At 38.3% G+C, this 23,897-nt stretch overlaps 1 protein-coding gene across 1 annotated transcript; it reads left to right on the top strand.

Moving 5' to 3' along the window:
* The first annotated feature begins 727 nt into the window (after positions 1-727).
* LOC105086999 (UDP-glucuronosyltransferase 3A1) lies at positions 728-23,611 on the top strand. The gene is made up of 7 exons (XM_010977597.3): positions 728-866; positions 3,162-3,263; positions 13,046-13,160; positions 15,275-15,803; positions 20,735-20,966; positions 22,501-22,720; positions 23,104-23,611. Exons 1-7 carry the CDS (start codon positions 773-775, stop codon positions 23,378-23,380), a joined length of 1,569 nt encoding a protein of 522 aa, XP_010975899.3. The 5' UTR covers positions 728-772; the 3' UTR covers positions 23,381-23,611.
* Positions 23,612-23,897: the final 286 nt, after the last annotated feature.

Below are 23,897 nucleotides of genomic sequence, written 5' to 3'. Positions count from 1 at the left end.
AGAACTTCTTGGTGCCCACCAGTTCTATTCTATGATTCTCATTCAGAATTATAGTCTCAGCTTTAGAAGTTCAGTCCTCCAGGGAAAGACCCGGATTCTAGAGGTGCTTAACACAGTCCACTAGCACCTTTCATGAATAAGTTACTTTCCAAAGAAACTCTCTGAACAATAAATGCAGGTCATTTTCCTCTGGGAATCAGCTTCTGAGATCTTGAGCTTAAGACACCAGCAGAGATTTTAAGCAGTTACCTGGGGAAATGAGGCATATAGATGGCCCTATGAGATCATTAGAGCAGTTCGAAAGGAGATAGGGTCCCATTACTTCTGGGTGGATCCCTAAAAGGGCGCTGGGTCTGAATTACTTACAGATGGAATTTTCTTCGATGTGATTTCCTAAGGTCCCTACCATTCCTGGTTCAGAGTATTTTCAGTGTGGAGGATATAGTGTTTACGTGGAAAAGAGAGGCATTACGGAGCAGTTCACTAACAGAGCAGTTCACTAACCCCTCCTTCCCTGTTGACCAAATTCAAAGAGGGTGAGGACAGAATATCCAATGTGTACTTATGGAAGGAGGAAAGGCTAAAGGGCAAGAGAGGATAAACAGAAGGGAAGACCGGCAGGATAGTTTCTTACCTCCCGGCAAGCTCCCAGCCCGAGCGAGCATTTCCTTCACCTCCTGCGCGCCGCCTGCCCAGAGCGCGCACAGGTTCCTGTGACCCGCGCGGTGCGCGCAGCACTGGGCGCCGCACCTCAGCTCCTGCAGAAGCGAGGATGGGGGAGCAGCGGGTGCTGCTTCTAGTCGGATTCCTACTGCCTGGGCTCCTGCTCTCGGAGGCCGCCAAAATCCTGACTGTATCCTTGTTGGGTAAGTGCTTGGCCGGGAGGATGTAGACAGGCATGTCCCAGGCTGCCGTGCCAGCGCTCAAGACAGCAGCCACTTGGAGGATCATTTCGTGTGGTTTTCCAGACGCTGGCGGCGGGAGAGGCTGGCGAGGGCTGTGAAGCAGCGAAAGGTCTACCCCACTGAGGTGAAATTATTTCTGGAGAAAACAGCAGTTTCCTTTCCTCTTTTCCTTTGTTCTGGATGCGCATCCCGGTGTGCACAGCCAGGGCCAGAAGTTTAGATCCAGTTCTGAGCTTGAGACCGCAGGCTGCCTCCTCCAAGGCGCCTGTAGGATGTACAGAGTCTCACCCTAAACTTCTGGGGCATGCTCAGCAGCTGCCAGCAGCAAGTAGAAGGTGAGGTCAATTTCAGGCTCTTGGAGCTGGGGACAGGTGTTCCTGGGGGCTGCAGCACAAATTGGGAATGTTTCATTAGTAGGAAAACTGGAGAACTGACTGGGCAGCGGGGAGGACCCCAGGGCAGTGGAGCACTTGGGAGCCCCTCTCTCATTTTCACCAGTGCTTCATGTGGTGCGGTTAGTCCTGCATATTGCGGACACCGTTTTATTTCCTTTACTTGTGCTCCAAGTAGAACAGAAGACAAAAGGGAAAAATTTATCAGGATAATGAATACTCAAAGAACGGAATTTCTCCGAGAGTTTTATTTGGCCCATCCTGAAAGTATAGTGGGCTCCCTAGATCACTTTTAGATCCCAGAGAATCTGGGGATCCTAGAGCTGGGGGAAAAAAATTACCCGTCAGAACTCATCTAATTGCGCCTCCACCTTTATTTCCTAAGTAGGAAACAGGGTCAGAAAATGAGATACCTTTTGCAAGAGCACACCAGACCTCCCTAATGGCACACTTTGGGAATTTACTCACAGTTTCTAACCTCAAAACCATCCTTTTCTACAGATTCCACTCTCCCCTCTTTACAGTGGGGATTTCTAAATATCAGTAGTTTTTAAAACCCCGTTTTAAGCCAATTTTTAAATGATAGAGGTAATGGAGAAAAAAAAGCTTCCACCTTTCTTGAAAGTAAACTGTCCTCCTGCCTCAGACTCCAAGAAAGGGGCTGGGGTGGTTTATGTGGCGCTGGAAGCCCCTCCTCTGCCCCAGAATTCCCCGGGGGCTCATCAAGACCGGCATGAATGGCTGTGTCAGTGGAGACCCCTTCTCCCTTTGCGCTCATTTCTTCCAAGAGTTATATGTGAGCGAGAGCAGGCAGTCTGAGGGCATAGGGGTACTGTGTTTTATATAATTTTTGTTACCTTAGGCAACACAAATATGGGTATAAAAAACTAGAGTAACCCTCACACTATATATGTAGTTCTACAGCACCCTTCACTGGCCCAGTCGTCTTGGGACCTTTGTCTCCCAAACAACTCCCACTTCTCAACTTTGGAAAAATCTTTTCCTTCTCTCCTGATCTGGCTTCCTCTGCTGCTGAGACCCACAGATTCAAGAAAAATGCCCCATGATGGTGCATGGTTTTAGACAGGACATTGCTGTGATGGAGCATGTACCTCTCCCAAGAGTGAAGCTTCTCTTTCTTTAGGATCCCAGTATTGTCCTAGGATGGGGGATGTCCCAGTGTCCCATGCATTTAGGATCCTGCAGGTCTGCCCCATGGGCCCCACAGTTATCTTGCATGCCTTAATGGATGTGAAAAATTCAGGCTCCAACTGAGAAATTTCCTGCCAAATACATCTGAATCTCAAGCATTCTGGCTCTAAGTGGTGGCCCCACATCCTTCTGCTTCAATGGCTGCTTCTTGGACTCACATTCAAGCACCCATATTTCTGGCTCCTACTCTAGCATGCCTTTCCAGAGAGAAGGATTCCAGAAATAGCTCCAGTTGATTGTCCATTAGGAACCCTTCATACTCACATGCATAGGACTGTGCCCAAATTTCCACCAGTGCAGTTGTTTCTTTAGGACACAGTGTCTCCATAAGTCCCTGGCTAAAAGGCAGTGTGTACCTTAGGATCAGGAATTCCTTCAGACCTAGAATTGTGTTACATTGATGTGGAGACCACAGGTCCTAAGAAAGAATGTTTGGTGGGGGATTGCTACAGGTCAAAGCTGTAGGAAGGCACGATGTACGTAGCTAGGCTGGGGCTTACCCAGAGTAAGAAGGAGGGACTGAAGAAATTCTTCTTCCTCAGCTCACTGTCAGCTTTCTGTTGCCTTACCCTGGATTTCCCCACACCCCCCACCACAATTTCAGACTTTCTGTTCTTATTTTCACAAAAGTGATATTATGTATTGTTTCTAGATGGAAGCCATTACTTCCTGTTGGAGCGAGTGTCTCAGATTCTTCAAGATCACGGTCATAATGTCACTATGCTTGTTAATACTGGACCTATTTTAGACCCAGGTATCTTTTTTTCATAATTATTGGTGTCTTCTACCCAGCCAAAGAGAGGCAATGTCTTTTGGATAATCCTGCTTATCACAAAATCTTTTTGAATCTAGTTGTACTGAAAGAATGGACAAAATGTGTGTGTGTGTTTATGTTAAGTGGATATCTTATTAGCCTCAACATTTTATATGTCCACATTTTACCTCCTTATCTGGGTGTCACTTCATTGAAGGTAAGCCTCCATTCATTATTATTGAAAAATCAGTGGCTTTCCATGAGTTGTTTATAGTGATGTCAGAAGTTCTGAGTCACTGAATCCAAAAAATTTTAGTTAAAATGAAGCTCATCAATCCTATCAATGCTTCTCTGTTGACAGACAAGGACACAGAGGCTCAGGGAACTTAAGTGATTCGTTCGAGTTCACACAACAGGTTAATAGAGCTGGATAAATGTGGGACTTTAAGCTTTAGATTTTTCTATCAGCGTTACCAAGGCTTACATTTTTAAAAAAATTCTAAAAGTAAGCAGATTTGTTGAGAGAAAATCTAAGCAATTATAAAATTGTGAAGATGAACCTCAGGTTTTGCTATTGTTCAGACTGTTTTAAAACAGTTTTAATCATCTTCTAGATTGAGTTCCAGATTGTTCACTGAGTATCCTTTCTATATGTATCCCTCTGTATCTGCCTTGATAGTCAGTATGTTTTTGCATCTGCCGTGATTGTCAACCGTGATGGTTTCAGTACATGATTATTTCATTTTGGTGGTTCCCATGGCTTTGAGAAACTGCTGAAAGTTTTAGACTCTCATCTTTTTAACAAACTTACACTCTGTAAAATCTACAAATAATTCAGTGATTCATGGATTCCTTTTAGTTTTATCCTTGGGTCCAAGTTTTAACAATTCAGATTTTCTTTCAATATTCACAAATCAATGAAACTTTCTGAGGTTTTGAAATGAAATGTTCATTTTTCTCTTTAGCAGTGGACTTCGGTAGAGGTCTGCACATAAGGAAAACAAATAATTGGGTTAATTTTGTTGGCCTGATTGAAAACTCAGTGTATTGAAACATTTGAACCTGTATTAACTACCTGCTTGGAGAATTTCCCTAGAGTGTTTTTTATTTACAACTTTAATAGATAAATGACTTCAGAAATACTGGTATGGCAGACGTTTCTAATGCTAAGATGTAGTATTACTTCAAGCAGTAACTGAAATCACAAGTATAAGATGCCACCCTAAAGAGAAACTTAATTGTCCAAAGTTTGGACTCTTTCTCTTTCCCTCAGACAGATTCCTCTATCTTTTTGTCTACTAGGTGCACTTTCCTGAAGAAACAAGTCCTCTTTGTTTTGGGGGGTCTGTGCCATTAAATTGCTGAGCCCTATGGGCTGACACTCGAGCCAGCATCTGCCCGGAGGAACTGTCTCCTGACCAGACAGTTCTCACTCCTTTCAGCCAGTTAGTTCTTCCATCTTTGGATGTGTAGGTAGGAGAGCAGTTCAGCAGCTAAAGTAAGGAAGCTTTATCTTGGAACTCAGGCTTTTAACTGGACTCATGGGCTCCTCCGATTATTTATCAAGTGGTGGTGTTCACCTTAATCCTGAGAGTGAGATAGACAACATCTTAGTCTGCTTTCATCAAGGTGAAGTCAATTTTAAGGGTTAGTGGAGCTTAATAAAATACAACTATCTTTCCCTCTGAATTTTAGAACTGAATGAGAGAAAGTTACAGGAGTTAGCCAGATAATTAAAATGCCACCTTCTTTTTTGTAAATAAGTTTATGTCCTTTTTTTTTTTTTAAAGATTCCACATATGAGTGATTTTATATAGTATTTTTCTCCCTCTTTCTGGCTTACTTCACTTAGTATGACCATCCTCCAGGTCCATCCCTGTTGCTGCAAATGGCATTATTTTATTATTTTTTTATGGCCGAGTAGTATTCCATTGTGTATATATATTACAACATTTTTTATACATACATCTGTGGATGGACATTTAGGTTGCTTCCATGTCATGGCTATTGTATTTAGTAGTGCTGCTATGAACACTGGGGTACATGTATCTTTTCTAATTAGAGTCTCCTCCAGATATATGCTCAGGAGTGGGATTCCTGGACCATAGGGTAGGTCTATTTTCAGTTTTTTAAGGAATCTCTATACTGCTTTCCATAATAGGTTTCAGCAAACTACATTCCTGCCAGCAGTGTAGGAGGGTTTCCTTTCTCCACAGCCTCTTCAGCATTTATTGTTTGTGGACTTTTGAATGATGGCCATTCTGACCAGTGTGAGGTGATACCTCATTGTAGTTTTGCTTTGCATTTCTCTGATAATTAGTGATATTGAGCTTGTTTCATGTTTTCGTGTGCCTATTGGCCACTTGTATGTCTTCACGGGAGAAATGTTTGTTTAGGTCTTTTGCCCATATTTGGATAAGGTTGTTTGTTTGTTTGTTTTTGTTATTGAGTTGTATGAGCTGTTTGTATATCCTGGAGAAAAAAAGGACACAAATGAACTTATTTATAAACAAAGACAGACTCAGACATAGAAAACAAGTTTATGTTTACCAGAGGAGAAAGGGGGTGGGGAGGGATAAATTGGGAGTTTGGAATTTGTAGATACTAACCATTATATATAAAATAGATTAACAACAAGGTCCTACTGTATAGCACAGGGAACTATATTCAATACCTTGTAATGGCCTATAATGAAAAAGAATATAAAAAGAATATATGTGTATATGTGTATATATATACATATATATATGTATAAATGAATCATTATGCTGTACACAGAAATTAACAGCATTGTAAATTGACTGTAATTCAATTAAAAAAAAGAAGAAGTGAATGTTGTTGTAGAACACTTTAACATGAAATCAGAAACTGGTCTAAAAATTGAAGTTAAAGCAGCATAGATTTCAATGGCAAAAACAAAATCAGGGAAAAAAAATATTTTCAACATTTAAAAAAGAAATAGGCCTTTATGAATGAGCAATGGCTAACGCCCAATTTGAAGATGCTTTTGGACACACTCTTAACAATTTGCTGCGTATTAATGCAAAACAAAATACATTTTTTCTGTGTCTAGAGTATTTGTTACCAAAGATCAAGACTATCAGAAAATGCAAAGATACTTTGTGTGCTTTAAATTTTCATTTCAGGAGTGAAAAATTCAAATATTAAATATGTATGGTATTACCTTTCAAATTTTTATATGATTTTTAGTTAGCATTTTATGTTAATGTTCCATTTCTTTTTAATATTCTTTGTTAGCAAATGCCTGTATCAGGCTAAGATCACTTAAAAGTTATATTAAATCCTGTTATATTAGTTTTTTCCTCCTAGCTTTATTGAGATATTATTGACATAATATGTAAGCTCACGTTGTACAATGTGATGAGTTAATACACATAAATATTGTGAAATGATTACCACTCTTTTGTTTTCCATTTGCATGGACTATATTTTTCCAGCTCTTGTAATGGCCTATAATGAAAAAGAATATAAAAAGAATATATATATGTATATATACATATATATGTATAAATGAATCATTATGCTGTACACCAGAAATTAACACAACCTTGTATATTGACTGTACTTCAATAAAAAAGATGAAAGAACTGAATGTTGTTGTAGAACACTTTAACTCTGAGTTTATGTCTATCCTTAAAGCTGAAGCGACTATTTTGAAAGCAGTATCTAGTGGAGTCTTGTGTTTTTAATCCATTCAGTCATGATATGACTTTTGATTGGATAATTTAATCTAATTAAATTTAAAGTAATTGTTAGGTAAGGATTACCTAATGTTACTTTATTAATTGTTTTCTGACTATTTTGTAGTTTCCTTGTTCCATTCTTCATCTTTTGCTGTCTTTCTTTGAGAACTGATGATTTTCCTGGTGGTATGCTTTGATTCCTTTCTCGTCAGCTTTTGTCTCAGCTGTAGGTTTTTGCTTTATGGTTACAGTGAAACTAACACACAAGTTCTTATAGATGTAACAGTCTATTTTAAGCTTATAACTTAACTTCATTTGCATACAAAAACTCTACACTTTTACTCCTCACCCAATATTTTAATGCTTTTGATTGTACAATTTACCTCTTTTTATATTGTATATCCATCAACAAATTATCATAGCTATGGTTATTATTAAAAGTTTTGTCCTTTAACCCCTTCACTAGTGTTCAGTGATTAACCCACTGCCATATTACAGTATTACAACATTCTAAACTTAAGTATATATTTACCTTTACCTGTATGTTTTATATTTTCATATTTTTCATGTTACTAATTAACATCCTTTCATTTCATCTTGAAAACCTCTTTTCAGTATTTCTTGTAAGGCAGATCTCATGGTGATGGACTTCCTCAGTTTTTGTTTGTGTGGGAAAGTATTTTTCTCTCCAGTTCTGAATGAACTTTGCCAGGTAGATTATTCTTGGTTGGCAGGTTTTTTTTTTCTTGTTTTTTGTTTTGTTTTTTGGTTTTTCTTTTTGCACTCTGAATATACTATATGACTCTCTGCCTGCAAGGTTTCTGCTGAAAAATCTGCTGATAGCCTTAAGGGGGTTTTCTTATCCTTGAAATTTTTTCTCTTGTTGCTTTAAAAAGTTTATGTTTGCCTTTGATTTTAGGTGGTTTTATTATAGTGTACCTTGGAGAAGATTGTTTTAGATGGAAATTTTTGTGTTAACTATTAGATTCATGAACTTTAATACCCAAAAAGCTCCCAAGATTTGGCAAGTTCTCAGCCATTATTTCTTTAAATAGGCTCTCTGCCCTTTTCTTCCTCTCTTCCTAGAACTACAGTAATGTGTACAATATTTCTTTTAATAGTATGCCATATTTCACATAGGTTTTCTTCATTCTTTTTTGTTCCTTTTTCTTTTCCTCCTCTGACTGGGTGATTTAAAATAATCTGTCTTTAGTTCATTAATTCTTTTTTCTGATGAGTTGAGTCTGTTGCTGAAGCTTCCTAGTGAATTCTTCAGGACAACCATTGTCTTCTTCAACTCTAAGATTTCTGTTTTTCTTGTTTAATGGTTTCGTTTCTTTGTTGAACTCCTCATTTTGCTCATGTATTTTTTCCTAATTTTATTTAGTTGTTTATTTGTGTTTTCTTGTAGTTCACTGAATAGCTTTAAGATGATTATTCTGAATTTCTGTCAAAAAGTTTATAGATCTCATTTCTTAGGTCTTTGGAATTTCATTACTTTCCTTTACGATGTCATGCTTTCTTGATATTTATAATTCCTGTGGCCTTGCATTGGTGTCTATGCATTGGAAGAAGCAGGCAGTTTTTACAGAATGGCTTGAACAGGCAAAGTCCTTCACCAGTCAGCTCATCCAGATATTCTGAGTGAGCCATCTGGACGTGTCTGTGAACAGGTTTGCTGCTGGAATATTTGTCCAGGCAGAGGGCTGACTGTGAGCTTGGGGCTACAGGAGCTGCCCAGGTCTGTGGGAGGTAGCTAATGCAGGGATGTATTGGGAGCCCGGGTTCACAGAAGCCTGTTGGGAGCCTGGTACCAAGGGAGCCACCTGGCTTAAGGGCGGGCCAGGAGCCTGAGTTTGTTGGAATATTGTGTCACAAGGGCCACATGGGCCCATGGAAGCCAGCTGGTGCTAGGGTGGGACAATGATCCTGGGTCGTGAGAGCCTTCAAGAGTCTAGGACCAAGGGAGACTCCTGGGGCTATGGAAGCTGGCAGGCCCGAGGGTAGGCCAAGGACCTGGGTTTGTGGGAACCTGCTGGGAGCCTGGTGCCATAGAAGACATGTGTGGCTGTGGAAGACAGCCCAGTGCTGGGTTGGGCCAGTCCTGGGGTCCATGGAATAGTTGGATCTCACTTCACTTTCTTTCTCCCATGGGAAAAGTATCTATCCCTTTGCTGGACAGCCTGGGCTTGGTGGAAAGGTCAGGTGGGTAATGTGACTCTATCTTTCCTACTCTCTTCAATGCACTTTCTCTCATTTCTGTGCTTCACCCAGGTGCTGTGATCCCTCAGCTGGAAGTCTTAGCTCTTGTGAAATTATTTTCATGCATTGACAGTTGCTCAAATTGATGTTTATGTGAGAGGATAGGAGCTAGAAAATCTTATATTACCATTTTACTGATGTTACTCTTAGAGTATGTTGTTTACTATCCAATATTTGTGAGAGTCTCTAAGTTTTTTCTGTTTCTGATTTCCAATTTCATTCTACTATGGTTGGAGAAAATAACCATGTATTATTTTTATCTTTTTTAGTTTATCATGTTTTTTTAATGGCTGACATATGATGTGTCCTGCAGAATGTTCAATATGCTTTTGAGAAGAATGTATATTCTGCTGATGTTTGGTGAAGTGCTTTATAAATGCCTGTTATGTATAGTTGGTTTATAGTATCGTTAAAACATTTGATTTCCTCGCTGATATTCTGCCTAATTTTATATCCATTTTGGTTCCTATATTTTCCATTTTTTATCTTCTTTCTAATAAGTGTATATTTTCTGTTTTGTATTTTAAGTTCTTTAATAATTCTTTTCACTATTTTAAAATATTTCCCTTAACAGTTGCTTTTGGGATTCCTGTGTGCATCTTATTGGAATCACCTACAGATTTGTACTAACTTAATTCCAATGGTAATTTTGTTATACACATTACATCTATAAATGTTACCAACCCAAAATACTTTATTATAATTATTATTTTATTTTTATGTTTTTTAGAAGAGCTTTAAAAAAGAAAGAAGAACAAGTATATATGTATAGCTTTTGTTTTATTAAACTTACTATTTTTTATTTATGTTTCTCTTCATTTTTTTTCTGAGTGTTAGTATCACCTGGATTCTTTTTCTTGGCCCGATACAGCTTTGCTCCTCTCCTTTGCTTTGGTGCTATTGTTGACAAATGTATTACATTTCCATATGTTATAGGCCTTATAATATATATATGATGTTTCATAGGATTCATTTTCGACTCAGTTAGAAGAGCTTTTAAGATAAGCAGATAGGTCTGTTTCGTGGGAAGACTGAGCATGTTTCAGTCGGCTGCTCTGTGCTGGGCCCTGGAGAGTTAGCCACGGCAGGTCTTCATGAGTGCGGATGAAGAACTGCTTCTTAGTTTGCTGTACCCTTGTGGGTCTTGTGAATGCCAACCCCGTTACTTTGAAATCTAGATGTTTTTGAGGCTCATCTATCAGGTAGAGATCTTAAATATTGGGGCACCAGATGTGGGGTTCAAACCCTTTGCTCCTCAGGGAGAAGCTGAGACTTGTGAGTTCCTTCCCAACTGTGGCTTGCTGTGTCAGGGGTGGGGTTTCTGGCAAGAGTGTGTCTCACTTCTCCTACCCATTTCAATGTGGATCTTTTCCTTGTTCACCTGATGTGCAGGAGTCACCCAGCTGGTTTCTGGATTTCTTTCAGAGGGAATTGATCCATGTGTAGCTATAGATTTGACAGGTCCATAAGTTCAGGAGCCTCCTATGTCACCACCTTGAACTGGAGCTGACAACTTCATTCTTTTGTATGCGGATATCTAGTTTTCCAGTATCATTTGTTGACCTTTCCCATTGAATGGTCATGGCCCCATGTGAAAAATATTTTGAGAGGGGCTCTCTATTCTATTCCATTGGTCTGCATGTCTGTTTTTATGCCAGTTTCACACTGTAATAATTGCTGTAGTTTTGTAGTAAGTTTTCAAATCAAGAAGTGTGAGTCTTCCAGCTTTATTTTTCTTTCTCCAGGTTGTTTTTGCTACTTGGGACCTTTGAGATTTTATACGAGTTAGGACGGATTTTTCCATTACTGTAAAAGACATCATTGGTATTTTGATAGGGATTGCATAGAATCTGTAGATCAGTTTGGGTAGTATTGACATATTAACAATATTGAGTCTTCTAATTTATGAACATGGGATAGATTTGCATTTATTTATGTCTTCTCTAATTTCCTGCAGCGTTGTTTTGCAGTTTTAATTTTACAAATCTTTCACTTGTTTGGTTAAATTAAATCCCAAGTATTTCATTCTTTTTGATACTATTATATATAGAATGATTTTTGACTATTAGAAAAATATTTTCTAAATATTTCCTTTTTAGAGTGTTCATTTATGGTGTATAGAAATGCAACTGATTTTTATGTGTTGACTTTTTATCATTCTACTTTACTTTGATAAATTCATTTACTAACTCTAACTTTTTTGTAGAATCTTCAGTGTTTTCAATATATAAGATCATGTCATCTGTGAAGAGATTATTTTACTTCTTCCTTTCCATCATGAATACCCTTCCCCCCTTTCCTTCCTTCTTTTGCCTGATTACTCTGTCTTGATCTTCCAATACTATATTGAAAGGAAATGGTGAAAGAGAGTTTTCTTGTCTTGTTCCTGATCTTAGAGGAAAGTTTTCATTCTTTCTTCATTGTGTATGATGTTTGCTGTTGGTTTTTCATATTTGGCTTTTATTATGTTGAGGTAATTACCTCCTATTCCTAGTTTGTTGAGTGTTTGTATCATGAATGGATGTTGACTTTTGTCAAATGCTTTTCCTGTGTCATCTGTGGTAATCATGTGGTTTTTGTCCTTCATTTTGTTAATGATTTATTTCAATATATTTTCATTCTGTTATTGATTGATTTTCATATATTGAGTCATCCTTGCCTTCCAGGAATAATCTTACTTGGTCATTATGTATAATCCTCTTCATATTCTGTTGAATTAGATTTGTTGCTATTTTGTTGAGGATTTTTCATCAATATTCACAAGGGATATTAGTTTGTAGTTTTCTTTTTTTGTAGTGTCCTTGTCTGTCCTTGGTGTCAAGGAAATGCTGGTCCCATAAAATAAGTTTGAAAGTGTTTTCTACCTTTTCAGCTTTGGGGAACAATTTGAGAAGGATTGGTATTAATCCTTCTTTAGATGTTTGATAGAATTTAGCAGTGAAGCTATTGGGTCCAGGAATTTCTTTTGTTGGGAGATTTTGACTACTGATTTATTCTCCTTATTATAGGCCTATTCAGATTTTCTATTTCTTTGTGATTTACAATTTAATTGGTTTTATGTCTACAGGAATTGTAACATTTCATGCAGGTTATCCAATTTGTTGGCATACAGTTGTTCACAGTATTCTCTTATAATACTTATTTCCATAGAATTGGTAGCAATGACACCATTTTCATTTTCGATTTTGGTAATTTGAGTATTCTCTCTCCTTTTTTTTTTTTTTTTTTTTTTTGTAGTCTAGCTAGCTAAAGATTTGTCAGTTTTATTTATCGTTTTCCTCTGGAATTTGCAGACCCTCAAAGGACTATACAGATTTCTAAAATAGTTATTTTCAACTGATTCTTTTAGTGCAATTATTGTCAAGGTGGGGAGACAGATTCCTAACACTCTCCACTCTACCATCTTCCCAGAATCCTCCCTACTGCCATTTGATACATAGCTTTTTTGTTATATATATTATACACACACACACACACACACATAATTTAATACAGAATGTACCACTCACTATGTATGCAATCTTGACAAATTGTCTGACACTCCATTCAGCTTTGTTTTTTCGCTTGTAAAATAAGAAATACCTTTAAGTGAAAGCTTTAAATGGAAACTTCTAGTACTTTAAATTGTATAAAAGTGACTGAAGAATTGTAAGATTCTCAATATATTCAGGTTATATGATGGAAGAAATGAGAAAGCAAAAAAAAAAAAGGAAACATTCAAATATATATAAAATTATTGGAATAAACAGATTATGATTTCATGTTAATATTGATCTAGGTTGACATTTAAATATTTACCTATTGGTGTTTTCTTAGATTTAAAAAAGAAGGGAAAATCATTTCAAGTTATCAGTTGGTTTCTATCTGAAGATGATGTAAATGAATTAAGGAAACGTTTTCATTTCTTTGTCACAGAAGCTTTGCATGGCAGGTAATTTCTTTTATTCTCTCAATGAAAGACCTACTATTTTAATGATACAAATGATGGATGAATACATTAATGCTTGGAGTGACTTTAAGAGAAACAGATGGATTGATGGGTGAATGGATGGAGGAAGGGATCAATGATGGGGATGGTGGGTGGATGGAATAGATGAGATTTGCACTCCCAACCATCCGGTCTGTATACTGTCCCTCTTCCATGAAAAGCATGAATGGATTTCTGTATAGTGTGTGTGTGGGGGGGATGTTTCTCCTGAATCTTCTTGGCAATACTTCACCTACAGTCTTTATGTATACTATCCCTAATGCAGAAGGAAGGATAGACAACTTAATTTCTCATTGCTGATAACAAAGCAGAGCCACTGTTTTATACTTACTTATTCCCCCTTCTCCTCATGTAAGTTCAAGAATGGAAAAACACTTATGAATATTGATTTTCCATACCTTGAAATGCTCATCTTTTAACCTTTTAAACTCATTTAAAAAACCCCTAATACCTTGATTGATGATACACTGTGTGAGATGGGCCTGAAAGGTTTTTTTTTTTTTTTTTGATTACCTGGGGTGTACAGAAATTCTTCATTTTTGACATAAAAAAGAAAGACATAAATTCATGCCTCACTTGGTTAATTACAGTGGTTTAACTCCCTTCTTCTTTGCTTAAAAATTCTACTCACTGTCACGGTTGTGCTCAAATTTGACTTTTTCCATTAATATTTCTTCCTCACCTAAACTAAAAGACCAAATTCTCTCCTCTATAAGAGATCTGATCTAAAGTATTCATTTGAAACTTTGTGTCATCTTGTGTTGTTAGGCCTGTATTTCAAAAGCATATGTCTTGTTTCAGCTCCACAAGCTTGATTTCTTTGAAGACTGATTCTACACACATGTTAAATATGATGCAATATACTGAGCACAGTGTCTTCCTGTAATCTTTTCCAATTAATTAACTTAATTTGAAATGTGATTAACGTTCTACTTTTGAGGACTTTGTACTTCATATTTTGTATTTATCCACAATATTTGACAATCATTCTTTGTGTAAAATCTTTAAAAATACATAATAGAGGATGATTTCAGCTAATCACCATCACTTGAAGTTGATTCTAAAGAACAGGCAGAGATCTGCATCTTCCTAATGAGTGTTCAACCTGTGGGCCTTCTTTAAATGGACTGACATGGTGTCATGTTATACAGGTTGTGGGTTTGCTGGGCCATTGATTCTCTCAGTCCTTCTTCAACTAGGAGGCCCATGGGTCTTCCAAACACCTGTACCTGTGACTTCTGGTCACAAGCATTCTTGTCTATTTTCCCATACACTACACAAAAAGGTTTATTTTCTTTCCAAGCAATGACAGTAAACATTGAAGGAGAATATTTCCTGTTTATAGTGCCATAAAGAAGAGTTTTAATTAGGTATCAGTAAAATTATAGCATTAACTTTTGTAAATACTCCAGTGAGCATGAAGTGGAAAAGATATTAATAGGTTTCAAACAGGGTTTTTTTTTTTTGTTTTGGTTTTAAATTATTTAACTCCTATGCTAGGAAGCTATAAATCTCATGTTCAGTTTAGAGTTTGGATTCAGATACTATCATCAAGAAATTCTTTGTGTGAGACAACCTGTCAAATGCAGGGTTTATAGAAATGTTGTTAAAAAGGCTATAGCATCAATATCCATGGACTCTGTCAAGTTATTTCCACAGTTTGGCTGGGAAGCAAGACAGTCACTCATAAAAAGTCAGTGTGTGGGTGAAAATTAAACAGAGCATCACAGAACATATCAAACAGACATGGAACCAGGAGATTTGCTAAAGTCAGCCAAGGCTCCCACAGCAGAAGGACCTTGAATTGGCATTGATGGTGGGTGACATTGGATTGGGCAGAGAGAGGAGAGAGTAAGAACTGAGAACATTTTAGGGGGTAAAGTTACCTGGACCAGAGGGACTAGAACAGAGGACAGTTCTAGAACAGTGGTGAAATAGGCTGCTGCAAAGGGTCTTACTTACCTGGGATATTCTCTTTGAGCTGAAGATTCTCCTAAGAATTGTGAAATTAACACCTCCAATGAGTATTTGTCATTAATTTTTTTTTTTCTGTACAGAGAAGCACTTGTAAACCTTGTAAGGATAATAGAACATTTGGGGACTCGATGCAGTTACTTGCTAAGAAGTGATATCATGGATTCCTTGAAGAACGAGAATTTTGACCTGATGGTTGTTGAAGCATTTGACTTCTGTTCATTCCTGATTGCTGAGAAGCTTGAGAAGCGCTTTGTGTCTGTTCTTCCCACACCATTTGGCAGTGCAGACATTGGGCTTCCAAGCGCAGTGTCTTATGTGCCAGTACACTTTTCCTACCTAACCAGCCCCTTGGACTTCTGGGGCAGAGTGCAGAATTTTCTGTTGTCATTTCATTTCTCCATGAGACAGTGGCAGATGCACTCTGCCTTTGACAAGACCATCAAGGAGCATTTCCCGGAAGGCTCGAGGCCAGTTTTGTCTCATCTTCTAAAGAAAGCAGAGCTGTGGTTTGTTAACTCTGACTTTGCCTTTGAATATGCTCAGCCCCTGCTTCCCAACACTGTGTATATTGGAGGCTTATTGGCCAAACCTATTAAACCAGTGCCACAGGTAAGTCAAGCTTGAGCCCTGGATATGAATTTAATGCAGAGGTCCTCGGGGCAGAGCTGGTGACTGCCTTGCCACTGGGATCCTGGGAGTGAAGTAGAGAGAGTGAGGCAAACAGAACACCTAGGATGTATCATTTTCTTTTATCTTATTTGCTTTTACTTTTATTTTTCTATTGTGTATTTTACTTTATTGTGGTGAGAACACTTGATGTGAGATCTACTCCCTTGACAAATATTTAACAATACATTATTATTGCCTACAGGTACCACACTGTGCAGCAGGTGTCTAAATCTTATTCATCCTTCTTCACTGAAATTCTTCCTCCATTGAATATTAGCTACCCATATCTCCCCTTCCCCAGCCTCTAGAAACCAACTTCCACTTTTTGATTCTATAAATTTGACTATTTTAGATATTTCATCTAAGTTAAGTCATGGAGTATTTGCCTTTCTGTGGCTGGCTTATTCCACTTAGCATAATGCCCTCAAGATTCATCCATGTTTTCACACATTGCAAAATTTCCTTTTTTAAAAAAGCTGAATAATATTTCATTGAATGTTTATACCACATTTTCTTTAACCATTCATCTTTTTATGGACATTTAGCTTATTTCCACATCTTCCAGATGGTCTGAATACAGAGTCTGGAATCAGAACCTCTGCTTGCTCTAGAAGTTTTCAAAAGGGAGAGAGCTACGATAGTGGCTGTCTGTTGCCTGTAGGTACTGGGTCGCTACTGTACGGAGGTTATCTTATGTATTATATATCATGCCACCTGGAGGGAACTGTGATGAGCTTCACTTTTATAAATGAGAGGACAGAGGTTCAGGTGATGCAAATAATTCTCCCAGGACCATTAGGCTCAGAGGCAGCAACAGCCAGATTTGGCCTGGGTCTTCCGGGTACCAAAGTGTCTACCCTTCCTTTGCTGATCTTGCATTGAGTGACAGGAAGAGTTGAAGAATGGGCCTTGGGCTAGATAGGTTTTGAGTTCATGGCAGCATTTTTTTTTTAAGAGATGGAGCTGGACAGGGAAGACAGAACAGGTTGAGAAAACATGAGGAGATACAAGTGAGATGACCATAAGGAGGGTTCCCTCAGTGACCTGGCTGGACTGAAGTGTGGAAGAGTCAATGGCACGAATAAGACCAGGCCAAAACACAAGGTCTTACCTGACATGATGGTAGGGCTGGTTTTAGAACTGGGGCAGAATTTATTGAGCAGGAGAATAATGGAAGTTATGGTTTGTAATTTGTAAGATAACAGATGCTCTCTACAATATACATATATACACTATATGCAAATATATGTAGTATATATACATTGTATATATATGCAGTCATATACATACACATACACACACACACAGAGTCAAATATACATAGTATAAAATTCACCACTTTAACTATTGTGAAGAGTTCAGTTCAGGGACATTAAGTACTTTCACATTGTTGTGTAATCACCCCCACTTCTTCTCCAGAACATTTTCATCTCTCCAAACTGACTCTTCATACCCATTAAACCATAATTTCTCCTTTTCCTCTGCCTGCAGACCCTGGCAACCACTGTTCTCCTTTCTGTCTTTATGAATTTTACTATTCTAGGTACTTATATAAGTGGAATCATGCAATGTTTGTACTGTGGTAATTTACTTCACTTAGCATAATGTCTTCAAAATTCAGCCATATTGTAGCATAGAAGGAATTTCCTTCCTTTTTAAGGCTGAATAGTATTCCACTGTTTGCACAGAACATATTTCTTTATCCATTTGTCTCTTGGTCAGCACTTGGGTTCTCTTCCACTTTGGGCTACTGTGAGTGATGCTGCTGTGAACAGTAGTGTACTAATGTTTGTTCATGTCTCTCCTTTTAACTCTACTGTGTATATACCCAGGAACGAAATTTCTGGATCATATTCCATATTCAGTCATTTGAGGAACTGCCATGCAGTCTTTCACAGTCAAGTCATTGCCCATTTTTAAATTTTCTTTTTGTAGAGTTGCAAGAGTTCTTTATATAATCTGGCAATCAATCCCTTATCAGATATGTGATTTATAAATATTTTCCCATTCTCTGAGCTGCCTTTTCATTGTGTTGATAGTGCCCTTTGATGAACAAAGTTTTTTTGTTTTGATGAAATCCAATTTATATATATTTTTAATTATGTTGCCTGTGCTTTTGGTGTTATATATGAGAAGTTATTACCAAATCCAATGAAATGAAGATTTCTCCTTATATTTTTTCCTAACAATTAGTTGTGGCTCATATCTTTAGGTCTTTGATTTATTTTGAGTTAATTTAGTTTGTGGTATAATGTAATGGTCCAACTTCAATCTTTTGGGTGTAGATATCCAGTTTTCCAGTACCATTTGTTGAAAAGACTGTCTTTCACCTAATGAATGATCTTGGCACCTTTGTCAGAAGTTTTTTGACCACATATACTAGGGTTTATTTATGGACTCTGTTTTATTTCATTGGTGTATGTATCTGTCTTTATGTCAGTACCACGTTATTTTGATTGTTGTAGGATTGTAGTAAGTTTTGAATTCAGGAGTGTGAGACTGCCAACTCTTTTTATGTTTTTCAAGATTGTTTTGGGTACTCAGGATCTTTTGAAATTCAGTATGAATTTTAGGAAGCATTTCATATTTATGAAAAAATGTTGTTCAGTACTTTTCTTGTTTCTTAGGTGAGCTTGTATCACTACAAATGTCCCTTTTAGAACTGCTTTTGCTGTGTCTCATAGATTTTGGAGTGTTGTGTTTTTATTTTCATTTGTCTTCAGGTATCTTTTTATTTCTGCTTTGATTTCTTCAGCAGTCTATTGGTTGCTTAGTAGCATATCATTTAGCCTCCATGTGTTTGTACTTTTTGTAGTTTTTTTCTTGTAGTTGATTTCTAGTCTCATAGTGTTGTGGTTGTAAAAGACGTTTGATATGATTTTTCAATTTTCTTAAATTTCCTAAGGCTTGTTTTGTAGCCTAGGATATAATCTATCCTAAGGAATGTTTCATGTGCATTTGAAAAGAATGTGTATTATGCTGCTTTTGGATGGAATGTTCTATGTATATCTCTTAAGTCCACTTGGCCTAATGTGTCATTTAAAGTCAGTATTTCCTTATTAATTTTCTATTTGGATGATCTGTTCATTGGTGTGAGGTTAGTTCTCTACTATTATTGTGTTACTGTCAATTTCTCCCTTTATGGTAGTGAATATTTGCTTTATGTATTTAGGTGCTCCTGTGTTGGGTGCATATATATTTATAATTTTTGCCTCTTCTTGGATTGATCTCTTGATCATTATGTAATGTCCTTCTTTGTCTCTTGTTACAGTTTCTGTTTTATTTTGTTTTATTTTGTAACATTTTTTATTGAGTTATAGTCATTTTACAATGTTGTCTCAAATTCCAGTGTACAGCACAATTTTTCCATTATACATGAATATACATATATTCATTGTCACATTTTTTTTTTGCTGTGAGCTACCACAAGATCTTGTATATATTTCCCTGTGCTATACAGTATGATCTTGTTTATCTATTCTGCATATGCCTGTCAGTATCTACAAATTTTAAAATCCCAGTCTGTCCCTTCCCACCACCTACCCTCTTGGCAACCACAAATTTGTATTCTATGTCTGTGAGTCTGTTTCTGTTTTGTATTTATGTTCCTTTTTTTTTTTTTTTTTAGATTCCACATATGAGCAATCTCATATGGTATTTTTCTTTCTGTTCCTGGTTTACTTCACTTAGAGTGACATTCTAGGGACATCCATGTTGCTGCAAATGGCATTATGTTGTCACTTTTTATGGCTGAATAGTATTCCATTGTATAAATATACCACATCTTCTTTATCCAGTCATCTGCTGATGTCTTGGCTATTGTAAATTGTGTACAATCTCTGTTTTAAAGTCTACTTTGTCTGACATCAGTATTGCTATGCCAGCTTTCTCTTGATTTCGATTTGCATGGAATATATTTTTCTATCCCCTCACTTTCAATCTATGTGTGCCTTTAGATCTGAAGTAAGTCTCCTATAGGCAGCTATCTATGGGTCTTCTTGTTGTAACCATTCAGCCACTCTCTCTCTCTTTTGTTTGGAGTATTTAGTCCATTTACATTGAAAGTAATTATTGATAAGTATGTGCTTATTGCTATTTTGTTAATAGTTTTAGGGTTGATTTTGTAGTTTTTTGTTCCTTTTTTTTCTTCTTTTATTCTCTTCCCTTGTAATTTGATGACTATGTTTAGTGGTTATGTGTGGATTTCTTTCTCTTTTTTTGTGAGTGTATCTATTATAGATTTTTGGTTTGTGATTTCCATGAGGTTTATGTATAGCAATCCATTTATACATGTGATTATTTTAAGTTGCTCGTCTCTTAATTTCAAGTGCATTTTAACAACCCTACATTTTTACTCCTTTCCCTTACAATTACTTTTTTTTTTTGACATCATGTTTTACATATTTTGGTTTTGTATCTCCCTTAACTGCTTATTGTGGATATAGATGATGGTACTGGGGTTATGTTTTCAGTGAAGAAAGAGATTCCCAAAACTTCAACTTTCCTCTTCCATAAAACATTGTCATGGAAGTATTTTGTGCTGCAGTGTAAGCACCTCATGTGCAATGTGGACTGTTGTGGTGACCGGTTACTTAAAGCTCTCTTCACATCCATTTGTGAGGATTTAAAGTATTTCTATGGGAAGTTGTGTCCTAAGGCCTCAGAAAGATTACTTCAAGGCCATCCATCCAGAAGATTTGAGCATGGTGCAGAAAGCACTGAGCTGTCTTAGAGGCTATGAGAACAATTTCAAGACTGTGAGCTTACGTGTTGACAGGAGAGGGTAGTTAGTGAACAGATGATTTTCATGTCATGGCTGTCTAGGCTTTCATGAACAATATTCACCTCTTTTCCTTCTTACCTCTTTCCAGGAACTTGAGAATTTCATCACCAAGTTTGGAGACTCTGGTTTTGTCCTTGTGGCCCTAGGCTCCATGGTGAATGACTGTCAGCCCGATGAGGTTCTCAAGGAGATGAATGCTGCCTTTGCTTGTCTCCCTCAAGGGGTGATATGGAACTATAAGGCTTCTCATTGGCCCAAAGATATCAAATTGGCAGCAAATGTAAAACTCATGGATTGGCTTCCTCAAAATGACCTTTTGGGTAAGAACTCCTCAGGTCTACTTCTCTCTTTCCATTTATATGTCTTTGGGGTTCATTATGGCTCTAACCTCTAGTTGGGCAATCCCATTAAGATGAGAAGGAGAGGGCAGGAATGGAGCAGCCAACTGGAGTTCTTGGGAAATCAGGCTATACTTCTAAAATAGCCCAAACAGTCATTTTCCCTTCTTTTTTATTCCAGTTCTCATCCTTGCAGCCAGAAGTGATACTATTTTCAGGTTCTTTTGACCCTACCTTATTTGACACTCAACAAGGTCACCCAAACCCAATCCAAGACAGTTTGTAAACTCTGAGAACACGTACCAGGGGGCATGTTGTCACTGCTTTCCCTGGCTTCTTGAGCACCTGTTCAGCCATCTGATATTGTACAGATACACATCCACACATATTGGTACATCTTATTCAGGTACAACAGGTGTGAGCAACTCACATATTTACAAAGTTAATGGTGGTGTCTGAATGGTGTGCTGTAATATCTGAGTGCCAAACTGGGTAACCTCACAGCCGGTTATTTGGTCCATCCAGTTCTCTGGTAACAGAGCGCTCATTGCACCCCAAGAGATTTTCTTTGTCCTTGTTCTGCTTTTTGGATACTCCTCAGTACAATAATCACTGTATTGGAGGTTCATAGCCAAGATTATGGTTCAAAGATGTATTGGGAATGTATGATAGAAAATTCTGCACATTTAATTCAACAGGACATGGGGTAGGGAAAGGAGTCGCATTTTCAAGGAAACCCAAGTGGATTCTGATTCACATCCCTGTTGCGAGGCAGAGTTTGGGATGAACTGTTCGTTATTAACACCTGTTGTAGTTTCCTCTAAATAAGGGTGTGGTAGTCATATAGGAACTGGAAATACTGAGGTGTATGGTACAGCATTCCCCACTTTAAAGATTTCTCATAAAATTAAGGAGAAATCACATACAGTGTAAGTTTTATGAACGCCACATGAGTTGTGGTGCCAATGAGAGTATTAAGAATTTAGGTAGGTGGGAAACGAATGAGTAGTGGGGGAGAGAGGAAGAAACCGAGAGAACTACAGAGATCAAGTGAGCGAGAGGCAGAAAGACAGAGTGAAAGAAACATAGAAGCAGACTAACAGAGAGACAGTAGAGTAATAGAGAGACAGATAGTGACACTGTGAGAGAGTAATAAAGAGAGAGAACAGAGATACAAGAAGCAAAGGTAGACATGGTGGAGAAGGATGGATGGATGGATGGATGGATGAATGACTGGGCTAAAGGAGGACGATGCCTCGCTTATGACTTTTCTCTGCAGATTTCCCTAGATTTTGAGTCTTACAGATTGTGGTTGAGGTGAGGAGTCTCTGTACAGAGACAAGGGCAGAATCTTGTATCTTGATATATTCATCTTTGAGTGTGTCCTAAGCTAAATCAGTAAATTCATTTTCTTCAAAAATACCTTGAAAAAAATTTATTTTTTTGCCCTTGCTGCTTCCCTCCTTGTGAAACTTTTCATCCTGAAATGTTCTGCTCTTTTTCTTATTTGCAACAGGTCACCCTCGCATCTGTCTTTTTGTCACCCATGGTGGGATGAATAGTGTCATGGAGGCCATCCAACATGGTGTGCCCATGGTGGGGATTCCTATCCTTGAAGACCAGCATGAAAATATGCTCCGAGTTGAAGCCAGAAATTTTGGAGTCTCTATCCAGTTAAAGCAGTTGAAGGCTGAGACACTAGTTCTAAAGATGAAGCAAGTCATGGAAGACAAGAGGTATGCTGTTCTCTGGGCTTGTGGTTACTTACACTGAATGAAGACATAAACCACGATGGGCACCACGTGGGTCTTTTTTGCAGTAAAAGCTGAAACTTCCAGGACACAGAATAATACGTGTGCACTTTTATATGTTAGCAGTTTTAGCACTAAGCATGGATCTTTGCATGCAGGTATCAGTACGAACTTGTCAAGGGGACCCAGCTGAACAGTGACAAGGCCCAGACAACAGCTCTTGGCGCTTGAAAGGCAGTCTTTTGTGCATATGGTGAAAAGTGTGTGTGTGTGTGTGTGTGTATGAGAGAGAGAGAGAGAGAGATACAAGTTCTCTAAGACTTCTGAGACCACTTGAGTAAACACCTGACCTGTGTCTCCGCCAACAGGTACAAATCTGCTGTGGTGGCCGCCAGCATCATCAGGCGTTCCCACCCCCTGACCCCCGCCCAGCGGCTGGTGGGCTGGATCGACCACATCCTCCAGACAGGGGGTGCGGCGCACCTCAAGCCCCATGCCCTCCAGCAGCCGTGGTATGAGCAGTACCTGCTCGACGTCCTCTTGTTCCTGCTGGTGGCCACCCTGGGCACCGCGTGGCTCTGTGGGAAGCTGCTAGGCCTGGTGGCCAGGTGGCTGTGCGGGTCCAGGAAGCTGAAGAAGGCCTGATGCCAAATGCAGTCTTGGGGGCATTGTTGGGGAGCCCCTGGCTCTCTGAAGGCCTCCCTCAGCACTGTCCACCCCTGGTGTCCTCCCCTCGCCTCTACTTACAGATGACACACCGACTGCTCTCCACTCTTTTCTGCCTCTGTTTAGAAAGCCTTAGGATGAACTCGTACTGCTTTTGAAAAAATTGTAGTTAAATATATATCCCATAAAATTTTCCTTTTTAATCATTAAGTGACGGTTCAGTGGCATTAAGTGCTTTCACACTGTTGTGCAACTATCACTCCCAACTACCTCCGGAGCTTTTCTCATTTTTTGAAACTAAAACTCTGCGCACATTAAACAGTAACTCTTCCTACTCCCTCGCGGTCCCTGCGCGCAGCGCTCTGCTGGCTCCTCCTCCCTGTCCGGAAGGCTTCTCAGCCTCTTTCCCAGTTTCTCCTTCTTTCACTTTTCACGAAACTTACGTAATTATTTGGTCAGTTCTTCCACGTGGGCCTTCCTCTTGCATCTCCTTTTC

The sequence above is a fragment of the Camelus dromedarius genome, chromosome 3 (assembly GCF_036321535.1).
Source record: "Camelus dromedarius isolate mCamDro1 chromosome 3, mCamDro1.pat, whole genome shotgun sequence".
Classification (NCBI taxonomy): domain Eukaryota; kingdom Metazoa; phylum Chordata; class Mammalia; order Artiodactyla; family Camelidae; genus Camelus; species Camelus dromedarius.
This window is presented reverse-complemented; position numbering and strand designations above follow the sequence as displayed.

Coding starts and splice junctions, on each gene's coding strand:
- LOC105086999 (XM_010977597.3), top strand. CDS start 773: ATGGGGGAGCAGCGGGTGCTGCTTCTAGTCGGATTCCTACTGCCTGGG. Junction 867..3,161: donor CCTGACTGTATCCTTGTTGG/GTAAGTGCTTGG, acceptor TATTGTTTCTAG/ATGGAAGCCATTACTTCCTG. Junction 13,161..15,274: donor ACAGAAGCTTTGCATGGCAG/GTAATTTCTTTT, acceptor TTTTCTGTACAG/AGAAGCACTTGTAAACCTTG.